Consider the following 23,885-nt stretch of genomic DNA (forward strand, 5'->3'; position numbering starts at 1 on the left):
CTACCCGTTGACCATGAGGCGGGAGATGTTCTGAGGCACCGTGTAGATGATTAAAACCAGGAAGAGGACGAGGATTGTCAGGACGAGGAGACCGATGATGTACCACTTATAGTTCCTCCAAATCAGGAACACAAAGGTCTTCATCGGGTTCAGGAACCAAGCGAAGCTGGTGGTGGGACGACTGACGGAGAGAGAGAGTCAGGGGTTAGAGGCAGGAGTACGCTCGGGCTGAAACTGGCAAATCATGCTCAAACTTCAACAGCAGAGTTATGAAAGTTTTATTTAAGTTTCCAACATCGTCATTGAAGTGGTTTAGTCATTAGAGACCGACAGCGCTTTTCACAGACAGACTCAAACTCCTTGATTTATAGGTGAGAAGAATGGACCAAAGCTCAACTCTCCTCCTGATGAAGAACAACAAGCGGCATGAAATGTTTTCCTACATTGAACTGAATTTCCACTTTCCATTACTGTGTGTGTGATAGTTAAAGGGACTGTACAGTGTTTAAAATGTTAAAATGAAGTATTTTCCTCCCCCTACATGTTCCAGAAATGTCCTAATGTGTAGAATGAGGTCAGACCTGTTCACCACAACTGCTTCTAAAATCCTGCACTGTCACTGAAAAAGTTATTAATTCGGGTCTGAAGCGCCGTCATGCACGAGTTTAAAGGAACAGGCCACCGTTTTTCCATACTGAGATATGTTCTTACCTTAGCTTTGACGAGTTCTTTAGGACCTGTCTGATCTTCCCCCGTGCCTTCAGTCACGTAAACACAGCGCAGACGGCGTTAGCATTTAGCCTCTCCCTCTCTCCTCTATAGCTCCAAAACAGGTCAAGATAGAAGCTACCAAGCTCTTCCACGTTTTCCCTATTTAAATATGGTTACATGAAGTGTTCCACTACAAAGTATAATTACACAAAATTAAACAATGTGGATTTTCTAAGCGGATAAAAGGGGGAACTATATTGTAAGGCGTAATAATACCAGGAGTAGTTCGAAATCCGTGCAGTAATCTTCACTTTACTGCGCAGTAATCTTCACTTTACTGTGCGGATGCCAAGATCAGACAGGTCCTAAAGAACTGTGTGCCTACAGTGCTTTAAAACGTCTTATTTCAAAAGTCTAAGGGGAAATGAATGGGCATTTACCATCCATCCATCCCAGATCTAAAACTGAACTGAACCACTCATTTCCTGCCTCTACATTCAACAGCACCAGTTCAGATCTCACTTGGGTTTGTCCAGAGGTTCTGGTTCTTTCCGAGCTTTTCCGACAGGATTTGCCTCGGCGTGTTCCAAAGTCACCAGCTGCAGCTCCGCCTCCACTTTACCCTGAAATGCACACATTTTAAAACATTAAAAACTTAAAACAACAACATAAAGGTCTGAAGTCTAGAGCTGAAACAACACCAGGGATTAACAGGACTAAAGAATCAGGACAAAAGCTGAATGTCTTCTTTGTCTAAAAACAAATTAGCCAGGTGGGTAAAGATTCTTGCCGAAGGTCACAATGACCGTAAGCACCAGTCAGTAGTGATGGTGAGATGAAGCCTTCACCACACTATATCTTCAAGATGATTCATTTGCTCTACTGCCCCATCATGTGGATACGAATGGAATACATGCAATGCGTACCGTAAATTCTCTAATACTGGCCTGTATTCCATTAGCGGCCGGGTCTCTGACGGAGGCCGGGTCTCTGACGGAGGCCGGGCCTCTGACGGAGGCCGAGTCTCTGATGGAGGCCGGGTCTCTGACAGGGGCCGGGTCTCTGACAGGGGCCGGGTCTGTGACAGGGGCCGGGTCTCTGACAGAGGCCGGGTCTGTGACAGAGGCCGGGTCTGTGACAGGGGCCGGGTCTGTGACAGGGGCCGGGTCTCTGACAGAGGCCGGGTTCGCGGCTGGCGGAGGCAAATTTAAGCCGGTCTCTAAAACAGGCCGGGGCTTTTATTAGAAACTATAACAGTAGAAATATTCCCCATGTTAGGAATGTGTCTCATACTCGTGTAAATGAAAACTCACGTGCAGGAAGTAACAAACTGAACCCGGGCCGAGGGGGACGCTGCGGAGGAGCTGATCCGAGCGTAACTTTGACACAGATTTAGCCACTTTTAAAACCTCCTGTGACGATATTTGGAAACAGGGCAACAAATGTTGTGTGACCGTCCAGGGTTTTAATAAAGTCTCCATCGCGTCTTCAAAGCACGTCCAGCTGCTCCGTGTGCAGGTCAGTCCCACGCCTCAAAATAACTCCTCCCATCAGCGCGAGCGTCTCGTCTTCTCTCGGGTCAGTCTCATGATCGATCACAAACACAAACGCTCCGTCTAAACTCGCCTTTTACACAAGAAAACAACAAATAATCCGGTCCGCGGTAAAAACGAAACAGAAACCTGCAGTGACATTGATGTCAAAGCTCCGCTAACGGCAACGAAACACTTCCTGTTGTCCCGACGAAATAAAAGGCGTCAATGTTCCAGCCGCTGGGAGAGGGTTTGAAATGTTCATTAATAAATGAACCTAATATTTAAGGTGCAAATGGACACAAATCTCGTTTTTCTTAATTTTCCTGGTCGTCCGTTTTGCTCAAATAGAAATAAAGGCCTGTCTCTAATTGTGGCCTGGTTCCAATAAAGGCCTGGTCCTAGATGCCCTTGAGTAAATAAAGGCCCCGGCCTATATTAGAGCATTTACGGTATGTATAAATCATGAACCATATACAGAGTGGTTTGGAAATATTAAACTCTAATACTTCATACAACAGAGAAAACAAAATGTTGTTTATTCCTGGTGTTTTTCAAACAATAAAGCTGCATTTCCAAAGTTTCCTTATAGCAGATGTGAAGCCCAAATCTTCTACACTATGTATGAGTGAAGCTTGAGTTTAACCCATAGACTGTATATATAAATGGACGTCTTCTCCTCACTCCTCCCCGTTTACCATAATGACCACGGTCGTGGGGGAAGTCATGGAGGATTTACAGACTCCTCCTCCCCAGCTCTGACGGAGCATGTTCCTAAAAAGGGCATAAGGGCGGGATCTACACGTGTAGCTCGCGCAGCTCCAATGCTAACAGTCCGACCCTCGTTAAGTACGAGATTTCAAAAATTCTTCTTTCGAAAACCAGCCTGGTTTCTTTAACTGTGACTAACCCAGCTTTATCACAGGAGGAACATCTAGGTCTAGATCGGGAGTAGGCAAGTTTTCTTAACAGAGGCCAATTTTTTTCGTTGTAAAAAGACCGAGGGCCGAAGCCGCCAGTTTTTAGGCCAAAGTAAAGCACTACACTGGAAAAATTACCATCTTAAATGAGATAAATGACTTAAAATTGCTTGAATAAAGGTTCTTTATGTTCAATTTGAGTCTGTTTGGACTAATCTAAGATAAAGATACAAATGCTAATGCCAATGGAACGAGCATAAAACCCACTTTGAAATCAGACACTTTTACTTTGAAAATAAATGTGTTTTTCACTTAAAATTATACAATATAATCTGAGTTAAGAGAATAATGACTTGTTCCATTGGCGATAAGATGTTTTATCTGATCTAAGACCAGACCAAATCTACTCAAACTTTAGGTTGAATCTCTTAATTCAAGTAGGTTTCTGTCATTCCTTCTATAATTTTGTATTTATTTTTTTCCAGTGCACATGATGTGACCTAATTGGGTGCATTGACAGTTTTCTCCCATTTAACCTTAAAAATGTTAAAGTGCTTTCTGATTTGAGTCATTGGAGACTGAAGAGCAACAAAGCTTTGATACTGACACTGAAGCAGCTCTTACCATCAGCACGAGTGTGGTTCCGTCGGCGTCTGTGAACTGCAGGTCCTCGGGTTTGAGTTGACTGTGTCTGTCTTTTTTCTTGTCCTTTTTGTCTTTTTTGCTTTTGGACGCTTGCTCTTTCTCCTCTCGCTCGAAGTCCTCGGGAGTCTTCAAGCGCGTAAGGGGCCACCAGCCCTTCAGCTTCCTGCTCCTGAAGAGAGACACTCGCGGCGAGGCTCGGTCCTTCGCCATTTTCACCGAACACTTCGAGGCAGATCGAGCCGGGCGCACCATGTCGAAGAGAGACATCTCGATAGAACCTGTTCAGAAGAGTTTAGACTCAAGCTGTGATAAACTAAAAACAACACCAGGACCAGTGTGGCCATAACGCTTTACAAAAGTGACACGTTGCAAAATATATAACTTTTTTCAGTAACTAAGGAATATAACGTATTAGTTACACAAAATATACAGAACATTTTACTCGATACAATTTAACCTCTTAACTCCCGCCTGAACCGAGAGGATCTTTTTCCTCACGTCGTCAGATTTTTTTTTTACATCATTTTTTTTGGTGGGTATTCAACTCATTTTTGTAACTTTTTTGTCATTTTTTGTCAAATTTTTGTCATTTTTTCTTCATTTTTTAAATCAAATGAAGTAGTTCGAAATCCGCGCAGTAATCTTCACTTTACTGTGCGGATGCCAAATTACTCCTGGTATTATTACGCCTTACAATATAGTTTCCCCTTTTATCCGCTTAGAAAATCCACATTGTTTAATTTTGTGTAATTATACTTTGTAGTGGAACACTTCACGTACCCATATTTAAATAGGGAAAACGTGGAAGAGCTTGGTAGCTTCTATCTTGACCTGTTTTGGAGCTATAGAGGAGAGAGAGAGAGGCTAAATGCTAACGCCGTCTGCGCTGTGTTTACGTGACTGAAGGCACGGGGGAAGATCAGACAGGTCCTAAAGAACTCGTCAAAGCTCAGGTAAGAACATATCTCAGTATGGAAAAACGGTGGCCTGTTCCTTTAAGCATTTGCTGTTATTTTCTGTACTTCAAATCAAATACAGTATTTCCAGAAGAACAGACTGCTTACCGAGGAAGTCGTTTGTGAGGATGCGGTCGTAGTCCCACACCTGCAGCGTGAGGACGGCCGGCTGTCGAAACTCCGCCTCCTCCAGCGAGAAAATGGACTCCTTCTTTTTGAACACCACCTCTTTCTGCACAGATTTATGATGCAAAGGTGACTGTTTTACTAAACATTCACCCTTAGATGAACTTAACATTGCTTAAATCTAACAAACGTAATAGCTGAGGCCAGGTCCGTACCTCAGTGGGCAGGTAGTCGAAGCGGAACACGAATCTCCAGTTGAAGTTGCCCTCGCCGGTCAGAGAGTTGAAATGGACGTCTGTCTCTTGCTTCTCTCCCTCCATACCTTTGATCCACCTGCAACCAGATGTTCAGCACCCATCAAGTATGTTCAACAGCTCTATCGCTTTTGTTTCTCTCTTTCGAGGCTTAAAGGGATATTTCAGGATTTTTGACATAGGGCCTCATTTGCTTGTTATCCAGAGTGTATTCTTTTGGTAATTTATGCAGTTCTTCTGTTGGAAGAGTTTCGTGGTGCTAGGCTAGTGCAAGGCTAGCACATTTCTATGGTATCAGCTAGCCTGCATTAAAAACAGTGTGACCCGCTCCACAGAGCACCTGAGGCAAATCACTTATAACACCAGACTAACCATATAAATGTCTGTGTCTATAGAGTAATTTGAACCATTTTGCATTTAAAATAATATTATTATTATTATTATATTTGATCAGCTTCGTGGTTGTATAATCCAGTGTTTCCCAACCAGGGGTTCGGGGACCGCTGGGGGTACTTGGAACTATTTCAGATTGAAAAAAGGGGACAATGTAACATAATTTTTTATAGGAAAAGCTATATTTTTCAGTAAAATGTGTTGCTTTGGGAGAATTGTAAGTTTATTTGGACTGCAACATTGTCCTTTTTCTTACAAATACCACTTTTAAGTAATTACTTTTTAAATAAACTGCAACACCCTTGAGGTAGGAGGTACACAGTTGACCAATGAAAGGCCAAAGGGGTACGAAAGACAAAAAACATTGGGAACCACTGGTATAAACTACGCGGCGGCGGAGTGATCTGCTAGAAAATAGTCCCTCAAAATGCGATCATTCATGTGATGCAGGTCAGTTATATTCCAAACATTTCTCTATGGACCCAGACATTTATATGGTTAGTCTGGTGTTATAAGTGATTTGCCTCAGGTGCTCTGTGGAGCGGGTCAGACTGTTTTTAATGCAGGCTAGCTGATACCATAGACATGCACTAGCCTTGCACTAGCCTAGCGCCACAAAACTCTTCAAATATAAAGAACTGCATGAATTACAAATAAAAACAAAAATCCAGAAATCAACAACACTCTGGATAACTGGGAAATGAGGCCCTATGTCAAAAATCCTGAAATATCCCTTTAATGGAGCTATCCTTGATTTTTTTATTTTCTGTTTTGGAATACAAATTGTTTTGTCCTTTAGTATCTGGTAAAAACAGACATTTATACAAAAAACACTGACTTTAAAGGGGGGGTATTATGCAAAATTGACTTTTTCAAGCTTTCCATCATGTTATTATGTCATTCCCTCATTAAAAACATGCCTGAAGTGTTGCCTTGGCACATTCACGTATTTTCGAGTAATCTGTAAAAACTCTGATGGCGGCCATTTTAGGGATAGGTTTGCCTGAGTCCTCCTAGGAACGCCCCCACCTCCTGGAGACGCCTCCGAGCTTTGGTCACCAGCCGAGTAACCAACCACTGCTCCTCAGCAGAACCCCCTCCCCACTGATGCCACAGACAGCGTGTGGAGGGGGCGTGTCGGAAAGGCTCAGAGGTTCTTAAAGAGACAGAGGCCTATTTCAAGACATTCACTACAGCCATTTTGAGAGAGATATTTTATACAAGGCAGTTATTCTAATTTACTGCATTTACAGACCAACAGAAGGTTTGCTCATCATTGTAGTGTGATATAGACTGGTGCTATGGGACTGACAAAAGCAGAACACCCCCTCTTTAAAGCCTTTTAAACAGTCATAAAATGTCAAGCTAGTAGGCATTTTTTACAGTGAAGCGACAGTTTTTCTCCCTGAAAGTTGTGAAACCTGGTTTAAACTCTTTTTTGATGCATGATGATGCAGTAGGAAAGTTTGAGATGAGTTTGGACCAGAAAATAACAGTTTGAAATTTGAGTGACCCTGTTTCTTTGTACAATCAGGTACAGCTCCTTTAATGTTGGTGCTCCATATCATGTAACTACATCATGCATTAGCAAAATGTGGTGCGTTCAAGGGCCGACCCTTTGACGTAAATGTCAGATGACGGCTCTCCGGTGAAAGGGTTGACGTCGTCCAGGAAAACATCGTCTGTGTTCCAGATGATCACGCGCAGCTCGTACCTGAAACCGTGCAAACAAAGTTAAAGGCGGCCTGAGCAAGGACTAAAGTATGAATGAACATACAAAGAACCAGCACTAACACATTTATAAACTACGGTTACATACTGCACTGGGAGGCGGGGCTTGATGTTGACAGGAGGCGGAGCTGGAACATCGGTGGGAAACATGTCGACCCACATCTGAAGAAACCCCTGCATGAAACAGAGACAGCTTTAATTCTGAAAGATGACTGAGGGTTTCAGGTTTCTGTGCGAGTTCCTATTTAGACAACGAACTGTGGCCCAAACAAGTTATGCAACAATAAGCTGGCCCTAGGCATAGGCGACCTAGACGGCTGCCATCTGTTGGAGGGGATGCTGAAACGCACTTAGGGTCCATGCAGAGAAAATGACGAAATGTATACAGTCTATAATCTATACACACAAGAAAAGAAACAAGTCCATCATCATATTAAGTTTGCAGCCGTAGGATCCATTCTCAACACATGTTTTTATGATTGAACAGAAGTTTAGCACAATTTACTCCACATACAGTATTAACTCATTGACTGCCAGACATTTTCACATCAGAGAGCTCCCACTGCCAGAGGTTTTTCAGGATTTTGACTGTTTTTTCAAGACCCACAGAAAATGTAGGTCTAAGTTTATGTCAACACGAACCCACCAAAAGAAAGATTAGACTCTCTTCTTTCATCTAAAAGAGTGTGTTTGTACCTCTTTCCATTCTTTAGTAATCGTCCGTAGAAAATAGGTGAAATCACCCAAAATGCTGTTTTCTGACCAAAACGCTGAGAAAATGAAAGAGCAATGCTGCCACCTAGTGACTCAATAAAATAACTTATAGTTCCTTTAGTGAGTCACTAGGTGGCAGTATTAGGCTTCACAACTAAGATTTTAACACCAGACATGCTCAAGGCTTTGCTGCAGCTGTTCCCATTGAAAAACCCAATTGACATCTATAGACGTCATTGGCAGTCAATGAGTTAATCACAACAACAGAAATATAGTGCTGCTTTGCAGTCGTTCACACGTTTGTTTTTTAAACACTTCATTATGCAAATAGTAAAAAAGGCAAATCAGGACCATTAAAAAGACATGACATGTGTATGTGTACATATGTATGTATATATACATATATGTATATGTGTGGGTGTATGTGTATAAAATGTATGTATTATTGTATGTCTATTATAGTTTTGTTTCTTATAGTACGACAGAAGGTTTAGTTTACCTGCTTGACTAGTTTCGATCACTTCCTGTGATCTTCCTCAGAAGCGACACCTGGTGGTGGAGGTGTCGTGTCGTAGGCAGTGCACATGGATGTTCCAGTCAGTAGGGAGAGCTTACGCCCCCTACTGACTGGCGCCTTCTCCAGGACGGCGTCCCAAGTGTGGGATAAGGTGTACGCTCCCTCGTTCCGGTTCATAGATGTTGTTGCACGTTTCCTGATCTCGATGGCTTCTCTGATCCAGCGGTGGTGCTTGTTACTTTCGGCACGGATGTATGTCCATGTGCACTGCCTACGACACGACACCTCCACCACCAGGTGTCGCTTCTGAGGAAGATCACAGGAAGTGATTGAAACTAGTCAAGCTGGTAAACTAAACCTTTCTGTCGTACTATAAGAAACAAAACTATAATAGCCTTAACCTAAGAAGACAGTATGAACCTTCTACAAAGTATTATTGTATGTGTTGCTGGTGTTATAACATGTTAGTATCATCACGCTGCTGTTTTTTGTTGTTGTTGTTTTTTGTTTTTGTTTTATATTGTTATTGTTTTGTTTGTCATTATGCGTTTAAAAAAAAATATTAATAATAAAAAACAATGAATGAAAAAAAAAAACTGAATGAAAAAAAACATGACAGAACCAGACCTGGGGTAGTCCGGGTTTATCGGAGTTCATCAGAGGCCGGACTTCCACGTGCTCTGGGACCAGAGGCACCGCTCCAGGGATGAACTCGCTCATTTCAGCCCAGCGGTGCAGCACGTTCAGGGCCATGTGCTCCTCCAGCTCTGCCTTCTGCAGCTCCGACAGCTGGTTCTGCTTCAGGATGGCTGTGCAAGAGGGTTAGAAAAAACACGCCTTGAGAGAAACAGATCAGGACACAATCAAGGCTAAAGTGTTCAGGTAAAGTTACAGACTGAAGAAACTAAATCTAAAACCAATTAGAAGTCCACACCAGCACTAAACCAGGTCTTACCCTCGGGAATGGCGTCTGGGGGAATCTTGAAGATCTTGTTGAGGACTTTGACTTCATTGGTTCTGAACTCCGGGTCTGGGATATTGTGTTTTCGACAGAGTTCAGCTAAAATGATGCTGGGCCTCTTCGCGTCCCGCCACATGTTGTAGCCCTCTCTGAAAAACAGGACATAAGTGAAGTGAATAGCCCTCCTTTTCCTTCAACAAAAACCTTTACATTTATAATTTATGGAGATGTTCAGAGCCGTGGGAAGATATTTTAGTTAGGGGGCGCTGAGGGACAAAATTTAACCCCAAAATACTTTTTCTGTGCATAAATCCTATTTATTAACCTCTTAACTCCTGCCTGAACCAAGAGCATTTTCTCCAGTTCAGCTTTACCCAAATCCTGTAGGCCAGTGTAACGCCTCATGTGAAAGACCTACAAAACTAAATTGATCTTTTTCCTCAAGTCAGATTTTTTTTTCATCACTTTTTTTGTTGGGCAGTCGTCTCATTTTTGTCACATTTTCGTGACTTTTTTGTCACTTTTTCGTCAAATTATTCACATTTTTTTGTTGAATTCTTATCACTTTGTCAAATTTTTGTCCATTTTTGTCATTTTTTTGTAATTTTTTTGTCACTTTTTTGTCAAATTTTTGTCAAATTTTTGTCAAATTTTTGTCAAATTTTTGTCACTTTTTTGTCACTTTTTTGTCACTTTTTTGTAAATTTTTTCTCAAATTTTCGGAAATGTTTTCTCACTTTTTTCACTTTTTCATCCTTGTTTTCGTCTCAGTTTGGTTGCTATTTTCAAACCTTTTGTCCAGAAGCTTTCAGACTGGGGTAAAGCTGGAGAAAATGTGCTCGGTTCAGGTGGGAGTTAAGGGGTTAATATTGCCTGCAGTTCACAAACTATCCACCAGGGGGTGCTGCAGAGCCCTCAGCACCCTGGGTTCCCACGGCCTTGGAGATGTTATGTTGATACTTTGGGTGGTGATTTCAAGTTAGTTGCTCTGACCAAGACAAAGGCCATGACAGAATCTGCCTCGATGTTTAACTGTCCTTAAACCTCCATAGGCAGTGAAGTCTTATCATTTTAGATTTACGAGGTCATGCTCTGCAGATGTCCAGTGTTCATTCAGCCTTACGTGTCATAGTACAGCGGGAGTCCGCAGCTGGCCCGGTGCCGGCTGTAAAAGCGGTTTTCCAAATCCAGACGAGTTTCCCCGATGACGTCATCGGCTCCGACCAGATCATGGTCCAGGATTTTGACCAGGAGCTCGGTCTCCAATGGAAACGAGACCGTGAACTCAAACACCCTGGAGCAGATGATAAAAGAAGACTGAATCAATACCAAAAAGACCAACTGCGCTACACCAGATGTATGTACCAAATGTATTAGAATCGAGTCTGTGCTATGAACCAGTCTACAGCAAAATAATAATAATAATAATAATGATAATAATAATAACAATAACAATAATAATAATAATAATAATAATAATAATAATAATAATAATAATAATAATAATAATAATAATAATAATAATAATAATAATTAGGGGTGTAACGGTTCGCAGGGATGTATTGAACCGTTTCGTTTCGGTTCGGCCTGTTCGGTTCGGTCCACTTGCGTACCGTTTCAGTGCATTATTTTCATTAAATAATGTAAATTTATTATTAGCGTCATATTAAGTGCCGCGGAACAAAGTTCCTACGCAAGTTTCCGCACAGACGCTATTGAGTGACGTACATTGAAGCTGCATGAGAGAAACGGCATCATGGCAACAGCGAAAGTGAAGCCAGAGCTTGAAGACCCTCCACATCACTACAGTCTCCTGTTTGGGAACACTTTGTCTTTCCGGTTAAAACTCATGACGGGGACGAGTGGATAAATCCAAAGTTGTTGCCGACATTGTTCCACGGAGATCGGGTTTGCAGCAGCAACACATCAAACATGTTAACGCACTTAAAATGGCATCATCCGAATGTGAAAACCACGTCTACTGAAGAAAGGCAGCCTCGTGCAAACACCGCTAACGTCGGCATCAAACAACCCCTGTCAGTAGTTCGGATCAGGCAAAAGCAATCATGCATGGTACAGGTGTTTTCATCGCTACGGATTTGTGCCATATTCAGTTGTTGAAGGCGCTGGTTTTAAGTATTTGATTAAAAGTCTTGAGCTACAATATCCCATCACGTCCGCACTTCAGCCAAAAAGTTAAACCAGCACTTCATGAAAAAGCTCAAACTGATGTGGTCAACAAGCTATGAGTGCACTTACTGTATCACTTACTTACAGTATTTACATTTTTTTTTTAAATGTTGCAAAATGTGTATTTCATTATAAGAGTGCAATTTATTTAAAATATCACCCAAATGTGTCGCTTTTATTTATTTTATGCAAGAATTGTATTGTGTATTGGCAGCTTTTCAAAAGAAAAATTGTGTTGGTTCTTATTTATTTGTACCAAAAATTTACCGGACCGAATACAATTTTAGAGTACCGCTACACCCCTAATAATAATTAATAATAATAATAATAATAATAATAATAAAAATAATAATAATGACAATAATGGATCAGTTTTACATAGTTTTCTGGACACTCAAAGACGCTTTATGTTGCATTATTCATTCACTCCATACTCGGTGGTGGTAAGCTACTATTGTAGCCACCGCTGCCCTGGGGTAGACTGACGGAAGCGAGGCAACCAGTCTGCGCCATCGGCCCCTCCGACCACCACCACCCACTCACTCACTACATTCGCTATAGGCTTCCTGGTGTTTCCCAAACGGCCTCCTATCCAAGTCCTGACCAGGCCCTTCCCTGCTGAGCTTCCAGGGTCTGACAGGATTTGGCAGAGCAAAGGCGGTCTGGCCACAAACACAGTATATACAGCACATTATCCAGTATCAGTTAGTTGTGACACTGACTCGCCGAACACGGGGTTGAGTTGCTTCGGGATGTAGCGGTCCTTGGTGTCCTGGCTCTGAGCCCCGACCTGGAGCACCAGATATGGGTCAGCTTTACCGTTCGGGTCAGTGGGCGACAGACTGGAGGCCTACAGCACACAAAACGCACATTCAGAGAACATTTATGTTGAAAAGTTATTGTGGCAACCCAGTCTATAATTTATAATACTGTATATCTGTAGTAACAACCAACTTCTTCCATCTTATTATGCTTTTGCTCTTTACTTTATTCATCCGTAATATTTTCAGTAAATTACTCGTACAGTACTGGGTCAGTAGATGGTTTGATCCGGATGATTTGGGCTGTAGTACCTTGATGATGTAAACCCGGACCAGGACTTTGACAGGAGAATTCTTGGGAATCCCGTCTGTGATCTGCACCGGGCCGTCCGCCTCAGGGTCAATGGGATAAACCAGGAACGAGCCCTGAACAATATTACGGACACAAAGACAAACACAATGTGGCAGATGGGGCCATTCGGATGAAATGTCCACACAGCACCTCACAGTATAAAACATAAGATTTATTCTAAAGTTATATCTATGATCTAAACAGACAGACCTTGAACTTGCCCATGACGCGTTCCTCCGGCTCCTCCTCCAGAGCGTCCCCTAAAGCCCTGCCTTTGAACAGAGGAAGCACCTGCAGCCAGTCCTGGAACTGATGGAACTGACCCTCCAACTCCCCGCTGTACAACTGCAACACAGACACAGAGGGATCCAAGCATCAGCATAATAACACCAAGAACAGGCAAATACTACAGAGCCACTGCCGCTGCTGTCCGACCGCATCGCAAAAGTGAAATAACACCGATAACTTTATTATTCTGACCGTGAGAGTCGCAATGTTCTTTCGTTTCGGAGGCTCTATTTCCACCACCACCGTCTCATCCTCGTCTTCAATGCTGGACATCGTCAGGTTGGCCCCATCTGTAAATAAAGAAACAAATGAATAAATAAACATCAACGTCGTCTACACTGAGGGCTGTGCTATGAAGCCGGGTGAACTTAACCTGTATTTGTTCCTGTAACCGGGGACGTTGAGCTTTTAGATCAGTGGTACCAACCCTGGGTTTCTCTCAGGGTTCATGTGAAACAGGAGGAGTGCCAAGCGTGAAATATCCATGAAATGAAAATAATCTACACTGAACCAAGCAAGGAGTATGTTCACATTTGTTAAGGGAATAGTTCACCGTTTTTCCACACCTGTCTGGTCTTTGTGTGTGCCCGTGGAGGAGCGTAGTAGCTTCCAACTTCTCCCCCGTTTGGAGCTATAGGAATACATTGGGAGAGGCCAAATGCTAACAACATCTTTGTTTTTTTGACAATCTTTATCACAACTTATATGCAACACTCATAGTACACTGCAAAAAGTGGATTCTAAGCAAGTAAAAAATGTCTTACTTTAAGAAATAAGTTTTTTTTTTCCCCCCTAAAAAGTAATAATGTTTTGCCAAGCAAAGTTTTCTTGAGAAAAAAATTCTTATTTTAGGAAATAAAATCTGTCCATTTCTTGTTCAGATATATATATAAAAAACATGCTAATTTTTCTTGTAACAAGAAAGAAAAACTTTTTGAATCTTCTTCAGCTTTAGACAAAGAATATTTTTTCTTATTTTATGAAATGTAATGTGTGGCGCAGCGGTTAGAGCCTCCGCTTCACAGCTCAAAGGTCCTGGGTTCGATTCCCGCCAGGACGGGGCCTTTCTGTGTGGAGCATTTTCTTCCTGTGTCTACCACTAAAAACATGTACAATAGGTGAATCCTCCAGCCAGGTGATTCTGACCATCAGCCTGGCTCCACATCATGGAGGCGGGTCTCTGGGCGCGGCACTATTTTCCTTAAATTTATTTATTTATTAAGAACATTTTGCTCAAAAATGTGTGTAATTTAGAAAATGTTACTTCAATCAAGCAAGATTTAAGTAAAACACCCACAATTTTTCTCAAAATAATAAGTTATTCCATTTTCTGAGGACATTTTGCTTAATTCTAGCTATTTATTTGCTTAAATTTAGTGTTTCTTTCTTGTTTTATGATAAGAAAAATATTCTAGAAATAAGAATTCGTAGCAAGAATAAAAATGCTGACCCCAATGGCAGAATTTTTCCCTTAAAACAAGACAAAATGTCTTATTTTGAGATTTATTTTCCTTGTTTTTAGTAGGGTACTTTTTGCAGTGTATTATGTGAACAAGATATAAGAGCTATAAAATCCATGTGCACTTTCAAATAAAGGACTTCTGTCGCCGCCGCTCAAGGCACTTCCTCCTCGTTCCTCTCTGCTCTTCACAACCTCCGAGCACCGCAGAGTTTGAGTGACTAAACCTGGTCCAGAGCAGGGCATGTGTCCAGGGAGATCTACCCTGAGAGAAAGTTTTCCAGCTTTGTAGGCCGTCAAAACCAGGGTTAAAGCTGGACTTACCCTTAACCTTCTAAACCAGCTTCATAGAGCACCCCCCTGGAGGTCAATACACCACCTCTCACCTGTTTCTGCTTGTTCCTCCAGTTCTCTCTGAGTGGCCGCCTTCAAAAACAGGACAGACAATTAAAGACTGGGCTTGGACTCGGTGCATCCTTTACACTAAACCCCCACCTCCGTCCCACTCCAGCTCCTCTGTGGTAGAAACATCTAAGCATCAAGCACCCCTTCCAGAACAATATTATGGCTTTAAACCCAGTCATCGTCTAAGTTCAGTCTCGAGTCTTTATTTAGATATTAAAATGAGCGGTAAGTGTCACCTCCATGTCCCGCTCTTGGATGGAGGCGTAATACTTGGACCACCAGTCGAGCTCCTCCTTCTCCACAGGCTCCTCCTCCAGCTCCTCATCCTGCAGCTTGTCTGTCACTATCTTCAAGGGGTTCTGAGCGAGAGGAGCAAAGGTTTTTTTTATTTTTATGTGTCTTTGTTCTGTCCTGGTTCTGTCCACATTTGAACCCCGTAGTACCTTAACGGGAATCTTTGGGATTTTGCTCTGTTTGAGGTTGAGTGAGGTAAGTCCCAGGTTCTTGACTGTGTCGACTGGAGTCACCTTCAGAACAACTGCACGACAAAACAACAGCAGCAGCACAATTATACATTATTAGCTTTATTAAGAAGCACTTTTGTTGTCCTTAAAGGAGCAGGCCTGAGATATGTTCTTACCTGAGCTTAGACGAGTTGATGTGTACCTGTCTGGTCTTTGTGTGTGCGCTCAGTCACGCTAATGTTTTTAGCATTTAGCCTCTCCCAGCAAAGGTTTAGCCCCAAACTGGGGTGAAGTTAGAAGCGACCAAGATGTTCCATGTTTTCCCTATTCAAATACAGTTATGTGATACGATCCAAGTCTCGTTACACAAAATTAAACCTGACGATTTTCTAAGTGGATAAAAAGGGGAACTATATTGTAAAAGGAGTTCAAGTATCGGGTTCTTGTTCACGAGTGAGGGACGGATGGAGCGTGAGATGGACAGACGGATCGGTGCGGCGTCAGCAGTGATGCGGTCGCTGTATCGGTCTGTCGTGGTGAAGAGGGAGCTGAGTCGGGGCAAAGCTCTCAATTTACCGATCGATCTACGTTCCCGCCCTCACCTATGGTCATGAGATTTGGGTAATGACCGAAAGGACAAGATCGCGAATACAAGCGGCCGAAATGAGTTTCCTTCGCAGGGTGGCTGGGCGCACCCTGCGAGATCGGGTGAGGAGCTCAGTTAGTCGGAGTAGTCGCTGCTCCTTCACGTCGAAAGGAGCAGCTGAGGAGACTCGGGCATCTGTTCCGGATGTGTGTGGATCGGGAGGTTTGGGCATCTCTGCTGAGACTGCTGCCCCCGCGACCCGGCCCCGGATAAACAGAAGAAAATGGATGGATGGATGGATATTGTAAAGCGTGATAACATGGTCCACTTCGACGTCCGCACAGTAATATCTGACTTTACTGCATGGCCATGGAAGTGCTCCTCAGTAGGACTGAATTTCATATCTCGATATTCATGCCAGATATCCCGATATCGATACGATACAACTATGGGTTAGGTGAAAATTAAGCATTCTTCAGAAAAATAAAATCATAATACAAAAGAGTGCAGTTTTATTGATGAAAATCCTTATCGTTTATATCCTGCTTTTTAGATTTTAATATTTTTAATGTTCATCACTTGATATCAATACAATAACGATATTTTTTTCTTTTGCGATATTGATATCTTGAATGTTAGGAGCCCTACTCCTAAGGTGTAGAACATCCACATGTTTAAGGCGAGACACTGTAGGTGAATAGGGAAAAAATGTATATTTATAGATATCAAACTTTAGCTGTCGATCACTGGCATAAATGTGAGAGAAAAAATACATTGCAAGTTTTCTGTCATTTTATCTTTTCATAAAAGAACAAGGTGTTTTATGCCTAAAAATGCCCCAAATTTCCCATCTTTTCGGCGACGAAATCTGAATAATGGATAGAGCGACATTCAAAGTTATGGTTTCATTTTATTGATGAATGAGTTGCCAAGACGTTTTCAGGGGGGATTTTGGATTTCTTGTTTAGTTTTAAAATAAGCTGTTTTTTAGTGGAAAATTTTGTAAAAATGTAATTTTCGCCTTATTTTTTGACATTCAAAACTCAATAAATGGGGCTTAAGGGATTAAATAATAAAAAATCCCTCTGAAAAAATCTTCCAAATATTGTTCAGTCCAAGGCTGGAAAATGTCAAGTCTTTAAGTCCGACTGACGTGGACATAGTGTTGCCACAATGACAGAAAAATGTGTTTTGAGAAAAAGGCCCTTGAAATTGCATTCTCCCATATAAGTCTATGGGGGAACATTGAATCAGCGCAATATTTAAACATGTTATTGTGAAGATTAGGTATATTTTCTGTTTCCGGGTGAAAGTTTATATGTTCAGAGACCAATATGGCCCAAAACCTGAAAACTGAAAAAATTGAGTTTTGCCTGTAGTGGCTCCCCCTAATTTTGTATAACTAGACTTGGCTCGTGTAAAGGCTTACGTAACTGTATTTAAATAGGGAAAACGTAGAACAGCTTGGTGGCTTCTAACTTCACCCCAGTTTAAAGCTATTCCTTTGCTGGGAGAGGCTAAATGCTAACAACATTTGTGGGATTGAGGGCGCCCACAAAGACCAGAAAGGTACACATCAAAAAACCGAAAAACGGTCTGTTCCTTTAAGACTAAAACAAATCTTTGCATTTAACTTAACCCCCAACTGAACCAAGCACATTTTCTCCAGTACTTCTTGAAAAAAGTGAGCGAAAAAATAGCTACAAAAATAGAATTAGGATGAAAATACAACAAAAAAGCCACAAGAGAGCAACAGAAAAGTGATAAAAAAGGGACGACAACATGAGGAAAGTGATACATTTTAAAGTTTAAAGCTCAAAATGTGGATTTATGCAACTAAAACAATGCGTGAACTCTCCCGTGGTGGGTGGTACCTTTCTTTTTAGGCTCCTCCCACTCTTGATCTGACTCCGCCCCCAGCTCCTGCGGGGCGTAGGACATGAGGCTCTGCACCACGTGGGACCCAACCAGGACCAGTCTCCCGAAGGCCCTCCGCTCCACCACAAACAGAGTCAGGGGCGGGTGGAGGTGCACCTGCTCTGGCAACTCCTAACCACACAGAGAGACCGGGGTTATTTAGATTTTCTCCAAAGTGTTGCCAGACTAGAGGAAGCTGAATAGATCTGGAAGTCTTCTAGTTCAGTATGTTCTAATTTAGTACTGAAAGTGATACCGTAAATGCTCTAATATCGGCCGGGGCCTTTATTTACTCAAGGGCACCTAGGACCAGGCCTTTATTGGAACCAGGCCACAATTAGAGACAGGCCTTTATTTCTATTTGAGCAAAACGGACGACCAGGAAAATGAAGAAAAACGAGACTTGTGTCCATTTGCACCTAAAATATTAGGTTCATTTATTAATGAACATTTCAAACCCTCTCCCAGCGGCTGGAACATTGACGCCTTTTATTTTGTCGGGACAACAGGAAGTGTTTCGTTGCTGTTAGCGGAGCTTTGACATCAATGTCACTGCAGGTTTGTTTTGTTTTTACCGCGGACCGGCTTATTTGTTGTTATCTTGTGTAAAAGGCGAGTTTAGACGGAGCGTTTGTGTTTGTGATCGATCATGAGACTGACCCGAGAGAAGACGAGACGCTCGCGCTGATGGGAGGAGTTATTTTGAGGCGTGGGACTGACCTGCACACGGAGCAGCTGGACGTGCTTTGAAGACGCGATGGAGACTTTATTAAAACCCTGGAGGGTCACACAACATTTGCCCTGTTTCCAAATATGGTCACAGGAGGTTTGAAAAGTGGCTAAATCTGTGTCAAAGTTACGCTCGGATCAGCTCCTCCGCAGCGTCCCCCTCGGCCCGGGTTCCCGTTTGTTACTTCCTGCACGTGAGTTTTCATTTACACCAGTATGAGACAAATTCCTAACATGGGGAATAGTTCTACAGCTATAGTTTCTAATAAAAGCCCCGGCCTGTTTTAGAGACCGGCTTTAATTTGCCTCCGCCAGCCGCGAACCCGGCCCCTGTCAGAGACCCGGCCCTGTCAGAGACCCGGCCTCTGTCAGAGACCCGGCCTCTGTCAGAGACCCGGCCCCTGTCAGAGACCCGGCCCCTGTCAGAGACCCGGCCCCGTCAGAGACCGGTCCCTGTCAGAGACCGGGCTGCTAATGGAATACAGGCCAGTATTAGAGAATTTACGGTAATTTAGCAGATCCTCGATATCCTTGTCCTTTTACTTTAGTCCGGGTTTATTCCTCACCACGTCCAGGCATCGAACCACGTCCTTGAAGTTGGACTGGCTCTTGTAGTTCGCGATCTCCTCCGACTCCAGAGTTTTGCCCGAACACTCCACTCTCACCATGGGCCGCTCGACCTCGAACAGCTGCACCCGCTTCAGGTCCCGCAAACCCCAGAACAAGACCTGGATGCAGGAAGAGCGAAGGGAAACAGTTTGGTTATTTCCTTCACCTGTTGAACCACATCGGCCCCTGACCTCTACCTGACCGCAGAACAGACTTTACCTCGATCCTGAAGGTCTTGAGGACCGGTCTCACTCCCTCTGGGATCAGAAAGGTCCGATCCTCGGCCTCCTCGAGCTCCTGAGGGTCCAGGCTGTACGGGAGGCGGGGCTAAAGAGAGTCACGTGATCAGTGAAGAGGCGACGGCATGAAAATCGGAAATTCAGTACATTTAGAAACCGTTTTTGTTGATGAATTGGCTCCAGAAGTTGACACAGAGATTTGTTTATATATATTTACAGCGTAATTGACTTACAGATCAGAGAGAGGGGCCAAATATATGTATGAGACCATTGTGATGCCTGTAAATATTGGGAAGGTGGGAGGGTTTATAAATGTAAGCACTTTGTGATGCGTTTGTGTATGAAAATTGCTTTATATATATGTATTGACTGATTGAAATGTATTATCCATAATCCTATAATACAGTAGAACATCAGCAGTGAGTTGCCTTTTGCTTCAGATATTAGTTGGACACACCTTATAGCTTTACGTTTAAAAAAGTGACGTTATTCTTGTTGCAGGCATTTGGTAATAATCTCAAACATGCCTCATCTCTGTCTTACTCTTGATCTAACCTCTTAACTCCCGCCTGAACCGAGAACATTTTCTCCAGTTCAGCTTTACCCAAATCCTGTAGGCCAGTGTAACACCACATTTGAAAGCTAAGATCTACTAAACTCATCTAAATGGATCTTTTTCCTCACGTCATCAGATTTTTTTCCATCTTTTCTTGTGGGTATTTTTCTTTTTTGTCATTTTTCTGTAATTTTTTTGTAATTTTTTGTGTGTTGTTTTTGGTTTTATTTCAGTACTTTTTTGTCCAAGTTTTCTCACATTTTTGTCACATTTCCATAATTGTTTTCGTCTCAGTTTTGTTGCTATTTTCACAGCTTTTTTCCAGAAGCTTTTGGATTGGGGTAAAGCCAAACTGGAGAAAATGTGCTCGGTTCAGGTGGGAGTTAAGGGGTTAAACACAAAATTCCTTATTATCAAGTGATCTCTTGTAATCTCCTTATCAGCCCTCCTCTTACTCCCCTTTTCTGCGCTGCTGTTTCAATAAAGAAAAAAGGTTGGAAAAAGTTAATTTTTACTTCACGATGAAAGGATTAAGTTTAGCAAGAGATCGAGAGGTGAGGAAAGCACATCCTGGATACGTAGGATCTTAGGAGGAGCTACGCAGAATATCCTCTGGGAAAGATTGCCCAAAGTGAAAACATTGTGCTGTGAAATATAGATGTTGGTAATCCTCCTCCCCTCCTTTAAGCACAGCTGATCAATGGCGTGCGGCTGTACCTCCCCTGGTCCGGAATAGTCCAGTTCGATGAGTTCGAAGGCGGCCAGCAGCTCTCCGGCCGAGGCTCTGCCCAGAGACACATCGTAGAACTTCAGCTGAGGTTTGCTGTAAACATCCTCCACTCGTTTGATCTGCGGCTCGGCGTAGGCCCGGCCCAGGGACCGCGGACTGCCCTTGAACGCAACACGAAGCACAGGGTCACTCATAGTTTACTATTTTTAAACCATAATGAAAAAAGAAAGTACTAAAATGACCCTGATCAGACGTTTACATGCCCCAGTTTTAAATGTTTTGCCCCCCTGACAGCTCGGAGTCTTTTGTGGTAGTCGTGCATGAGGCTCTTTATTTTTTCTGATGGTAAAGCGGACCATTCTCCTCAGCAAAAAGCCTTTAGTTCCTGGAAATGAGCTGTTTTGCATGAACTGCACGTTTCCCCACAGTGGTTCAATGATACTGAGGTCAGGACACTGAGATGGCACTAACGGGACCTTCACTTTATTCTTCTGATTCTCTAGCATCAGCGAACCACCTCCATATTTCACAGTGGGTATGGGGCACTTTTGTGTTGTCAACAAGGCCTATGATGAAATTCTGCCATGGTATTTAACCCTTGTGTCGACTTCACAGGTCTTTTTGACCCGCTGTCATGTTCCGGGCATTTGAATTTTAACAGTCATATCAAGTCCATCACATCAGCGGCCTATTACCACCTCAAAAACATTGCCAAAATAAAAAACATAGTGTCCAAACCAGACTTGGAGAGACTAATTCATGCTTTTGTCTCTAGCCGGTTAGACTATTGTAACGGCCTGTTCACTGGCCTCTCTAAACGAGCTGTTAGACGACTGCAGTACATCCAAAATGCTGCGGCTCGAGTCCTGACCAAAAGCAGGAAATACGACCACATTAGTCCAGTGCTCCGGTCTCTGCACTGGCTTCCTGTTGCTCAGAGAATAGAGTTTAAAACAGCCCTGCTTGTGTATAAGTCCCTTCATTGTCAAGCACCAAAGTACATCTCTGACATGTTACAGCTGTACGAACCACCTCGGGCCCTGAGTTCGTCAGGGAGGGGCCTCCTGGTGGTTCCCAGAGTAAATAATAAACTTGGTCAGGCTGCATTTCAGGTTCATGCAGCAAAAGTCTGGAACAGCCTCAATGAGGATCTGAGACAGGCCTCAACCCTGAGCATTTTGAAGTCCAGGCTGAAAAGACACCTTTTTACTGCGGCCTGTGGAGATTGAAACCTTTTTATTTATTTTATGAAATTGTAACTAATGATTTGTTTTCTTTATTTTCATTGTGTTTTTAATGCTTTTTTGTGTGTTTTTAATGCTTTTTATTCTATTTTTACTATGTTTGGTGTTACTGTGAGGCACATTGAGTTGTCTTGTACATGAAATGTGCCATACAAATAAACTTGCCTTGCCTGCCTTGCCTTGGATGCAAGGTGACACAAGGGGGCGCCCTTCCAACCTTCTCAGTGTAAATGTGAGTGGACTTTCTTCAGATTTAGACTTTAGGTCAGTCACCATGAGTGACAGTAACATGAGGCTAAATACAGTGAGCTCTTTGTTTGCAGTAAAAAGGCTGAGGCCTCATTGCTCTTCAGTCACAGACTGAGAAGTGAAGAAGGAAGTCATGGAGCTTCTGCTTTAGACAGAACTTCAGACTTCTGCTGCAGGTAAGAGTCATATCATATTCTGAAACTCAAATCTGTAGCTAAAATATGGAAAATTATTATTACAACTACAAAAAGAAAAATATTTGATTATCCTGTATCCAGTCAAAAACATTTTTTTATTTACTCTCATTCTAAAAAGAAAACCCAAACAAACCCAAACCATGTGTATCTGCTGTAAAGTCATGTTTGTCCCAGTTCCTCTGAGTCCTGGTGGGTCCTGGTGGACCATGACTGATGTGGACAGGACTGTGGTAGATCTACTTTTACTTTGGAGAAAATAGTTACTATAGAAACTGTTGAAGAAATGAACCTCACGAGCTTCTTCTGTAACATCTGTCCACATCAGTCCTGCTGCACCACGACTCAGAGGAACTGGGACAAACATGACCTACAGCAGATACAGATGACCTGGGTTTTTTTTGTTTTGTTTTTTGTTTTTAGAATGAGAGTAAATAAAAAAAAGTTCCTTCTTCACTTCTCAGTCTGTGACTGAAGAGCGATGAGGCCTCAGCCTTTTTACTGCAAACAAAGAGCTCACTGTATTTAGCCTCATGTTACTGTCACTCATGGTGTCTGACCTAAAGTCTCACTGAAGAAAGTCAACTCACATTTACACTGGAAGGGCACCCCCTAGTGTCACCTTGGATCCAAATGCCCGGAACATGACAGCGGGTCAAAAAGACCCGCGAAGGCGACTTAAACCTTTGAGCACAACTGTATCTGTGAAAACCCTCACTAGGTTTTATCGCAAAAGCCTGCACGAGGGCAGCTGCAAACTGAACCCAAACCCACAAAACATACGGCAAAACATATTTTTTCAAGGCAATTTGTATCCAAAGTAAGTGCTCCTGTGATGAGAAGGAGGAGGAGGTTTCAGGAAGTGTTACCATGGCGTCCTGGTCGTAGATGCTGATGATGACAAGGGGCGGGTCCTGCTCCAGTTCCTCTCTAGATCCTTCCACTAAAACTCTGTCGAAGAGTAAACACTGGCACCAGGCCGGAGAAAGCGTGTCCTGCATCACCTGAACGCAGCACAACCAACACAACCTTGACAAATCCCGTCTTTTATAAGAAGAAAGCCACCGGTTATGACACTGCAGAGGAATATTGAATCAATCTCAGCTCATTTGTGTTTTTGTTTCATAAAAATTGGTTTGATGATTATAGATATTGACCATAAACCAGAACTCACCTTGGAGACCTGACACTGTGTGGAGAACAGCACTTTGGCGAATGGATCCGAGAGTCCGTTATCATCAGCCGCTAACAGGCTCCTGCCCTGGTACAGGTGACACCGGAGCTGGAAGTAACGACTGTCTGTGAACGCAGCACGGAGACAGATCAACAATTAATTATTGTTAATTAGTTAAATTGAAGAGTTTGTGGTTCGGCGGGAAAGAAAAATCTCTATGAAATTGTCAAATGATGATATTGGGCCTGGGAAGGTTTGCCGAAGGTTTATTTTGGGATG

The 23,885-nt window shown here is 42.7% G+C and overlaps 1 protein-coding gene across 1 annotated transcript in view; it reads right to left on the minus strand.

Annotated features, from left to right (window-relative positions):
• The window catches only part of fer1l4 (fer-1 like family member 4), a gene marked incomplete at both ends in the record, with an annotated part of 54,642 nt that continues 30,757 nt past the window's right edge, over positions 1-23,885 (minus strand). The window contains 23 exons of the mRNA XM_079556163.1: positions 1-181; positions 1,234-1,334; positions 3,788-4,086; positions 4,873-4,996; positions 5,106-5,223; positions 7,153-7,251; positions 7,357-7,442; positions 9,127-9,308; positions 9,455-9,609; positions 10,584-10,754; positions 12,373-12,500; positions 12,724-12,837; positions 12,974-13,108; positions 13,244-13,341; positions 14,897-14,936; positions 15,152-15,274; positions 15,359-15,453; positions 17,840-18,014; positions 19,178-19,339; positions 19,440-19,547; positions 20,733-20,906; positions 23,302-23,436; positions 23,607-23,731. Of these exons, the coding sequence (XP_079412289.1) occupies positions 1-181; positions 1,234-1,334; positions 3,788-4,086; positions 4,873-4,996; positions 5,106-5,223; positions 7,153-7,251; positions 7,357-7,442; positions 9,127-9,308; positions 9,455-9,609; positions 10,584-10,754; positions 12,373-12,500; positions 12,724-12,837; positions 12,974-13,108; positions 13,244-13,341; positions 14,897-14,936; positions 15,152-15,274; positions 15,359-15,453; positions 17,840-18,014; positions 19,178-19,339; positions 19,440-19,547; positions 20,733-20,906; positions 23,302-23,436; positions 23,607-23,731 (3,128 nt within the window). The remainder of the gene's footprint in view (positions 182-1,233; positions 1,335-3,787; positions 4,087-4,872; positions 4,997-5,105; positions 5,224-7,152; positions 7,252-7,356; positions 7,443-9,126; positions 9,309-9,454; positions 9,610-10,583; positions 10,755-12,372; positions 12,501-12,723; positions 12,838-12,973; positions 13,109-13,243; positions 13,342-14,896; positions 14,937-15,151; positions 15,275-15,358; positions 15,454-17,839; positions 18,015-19,177; positions 19,340-19,439; positions 19,548-20,732; positions 20,907-23,301; positions 23,437-23,606; positions 23,732-23,885) is intronic.

Source organism: Gobius niger (assembly GCF_951799975.1).
Source record: "Gobius niger genome assembly, chromosome: 5".
In the NCBI taxonomy this organism is placed as follows: Eukaryota; Metazoa; Chordata; class Actinopteri; order Gobiiformes; family Gobiidae; genus Gobius; species Gobius niger.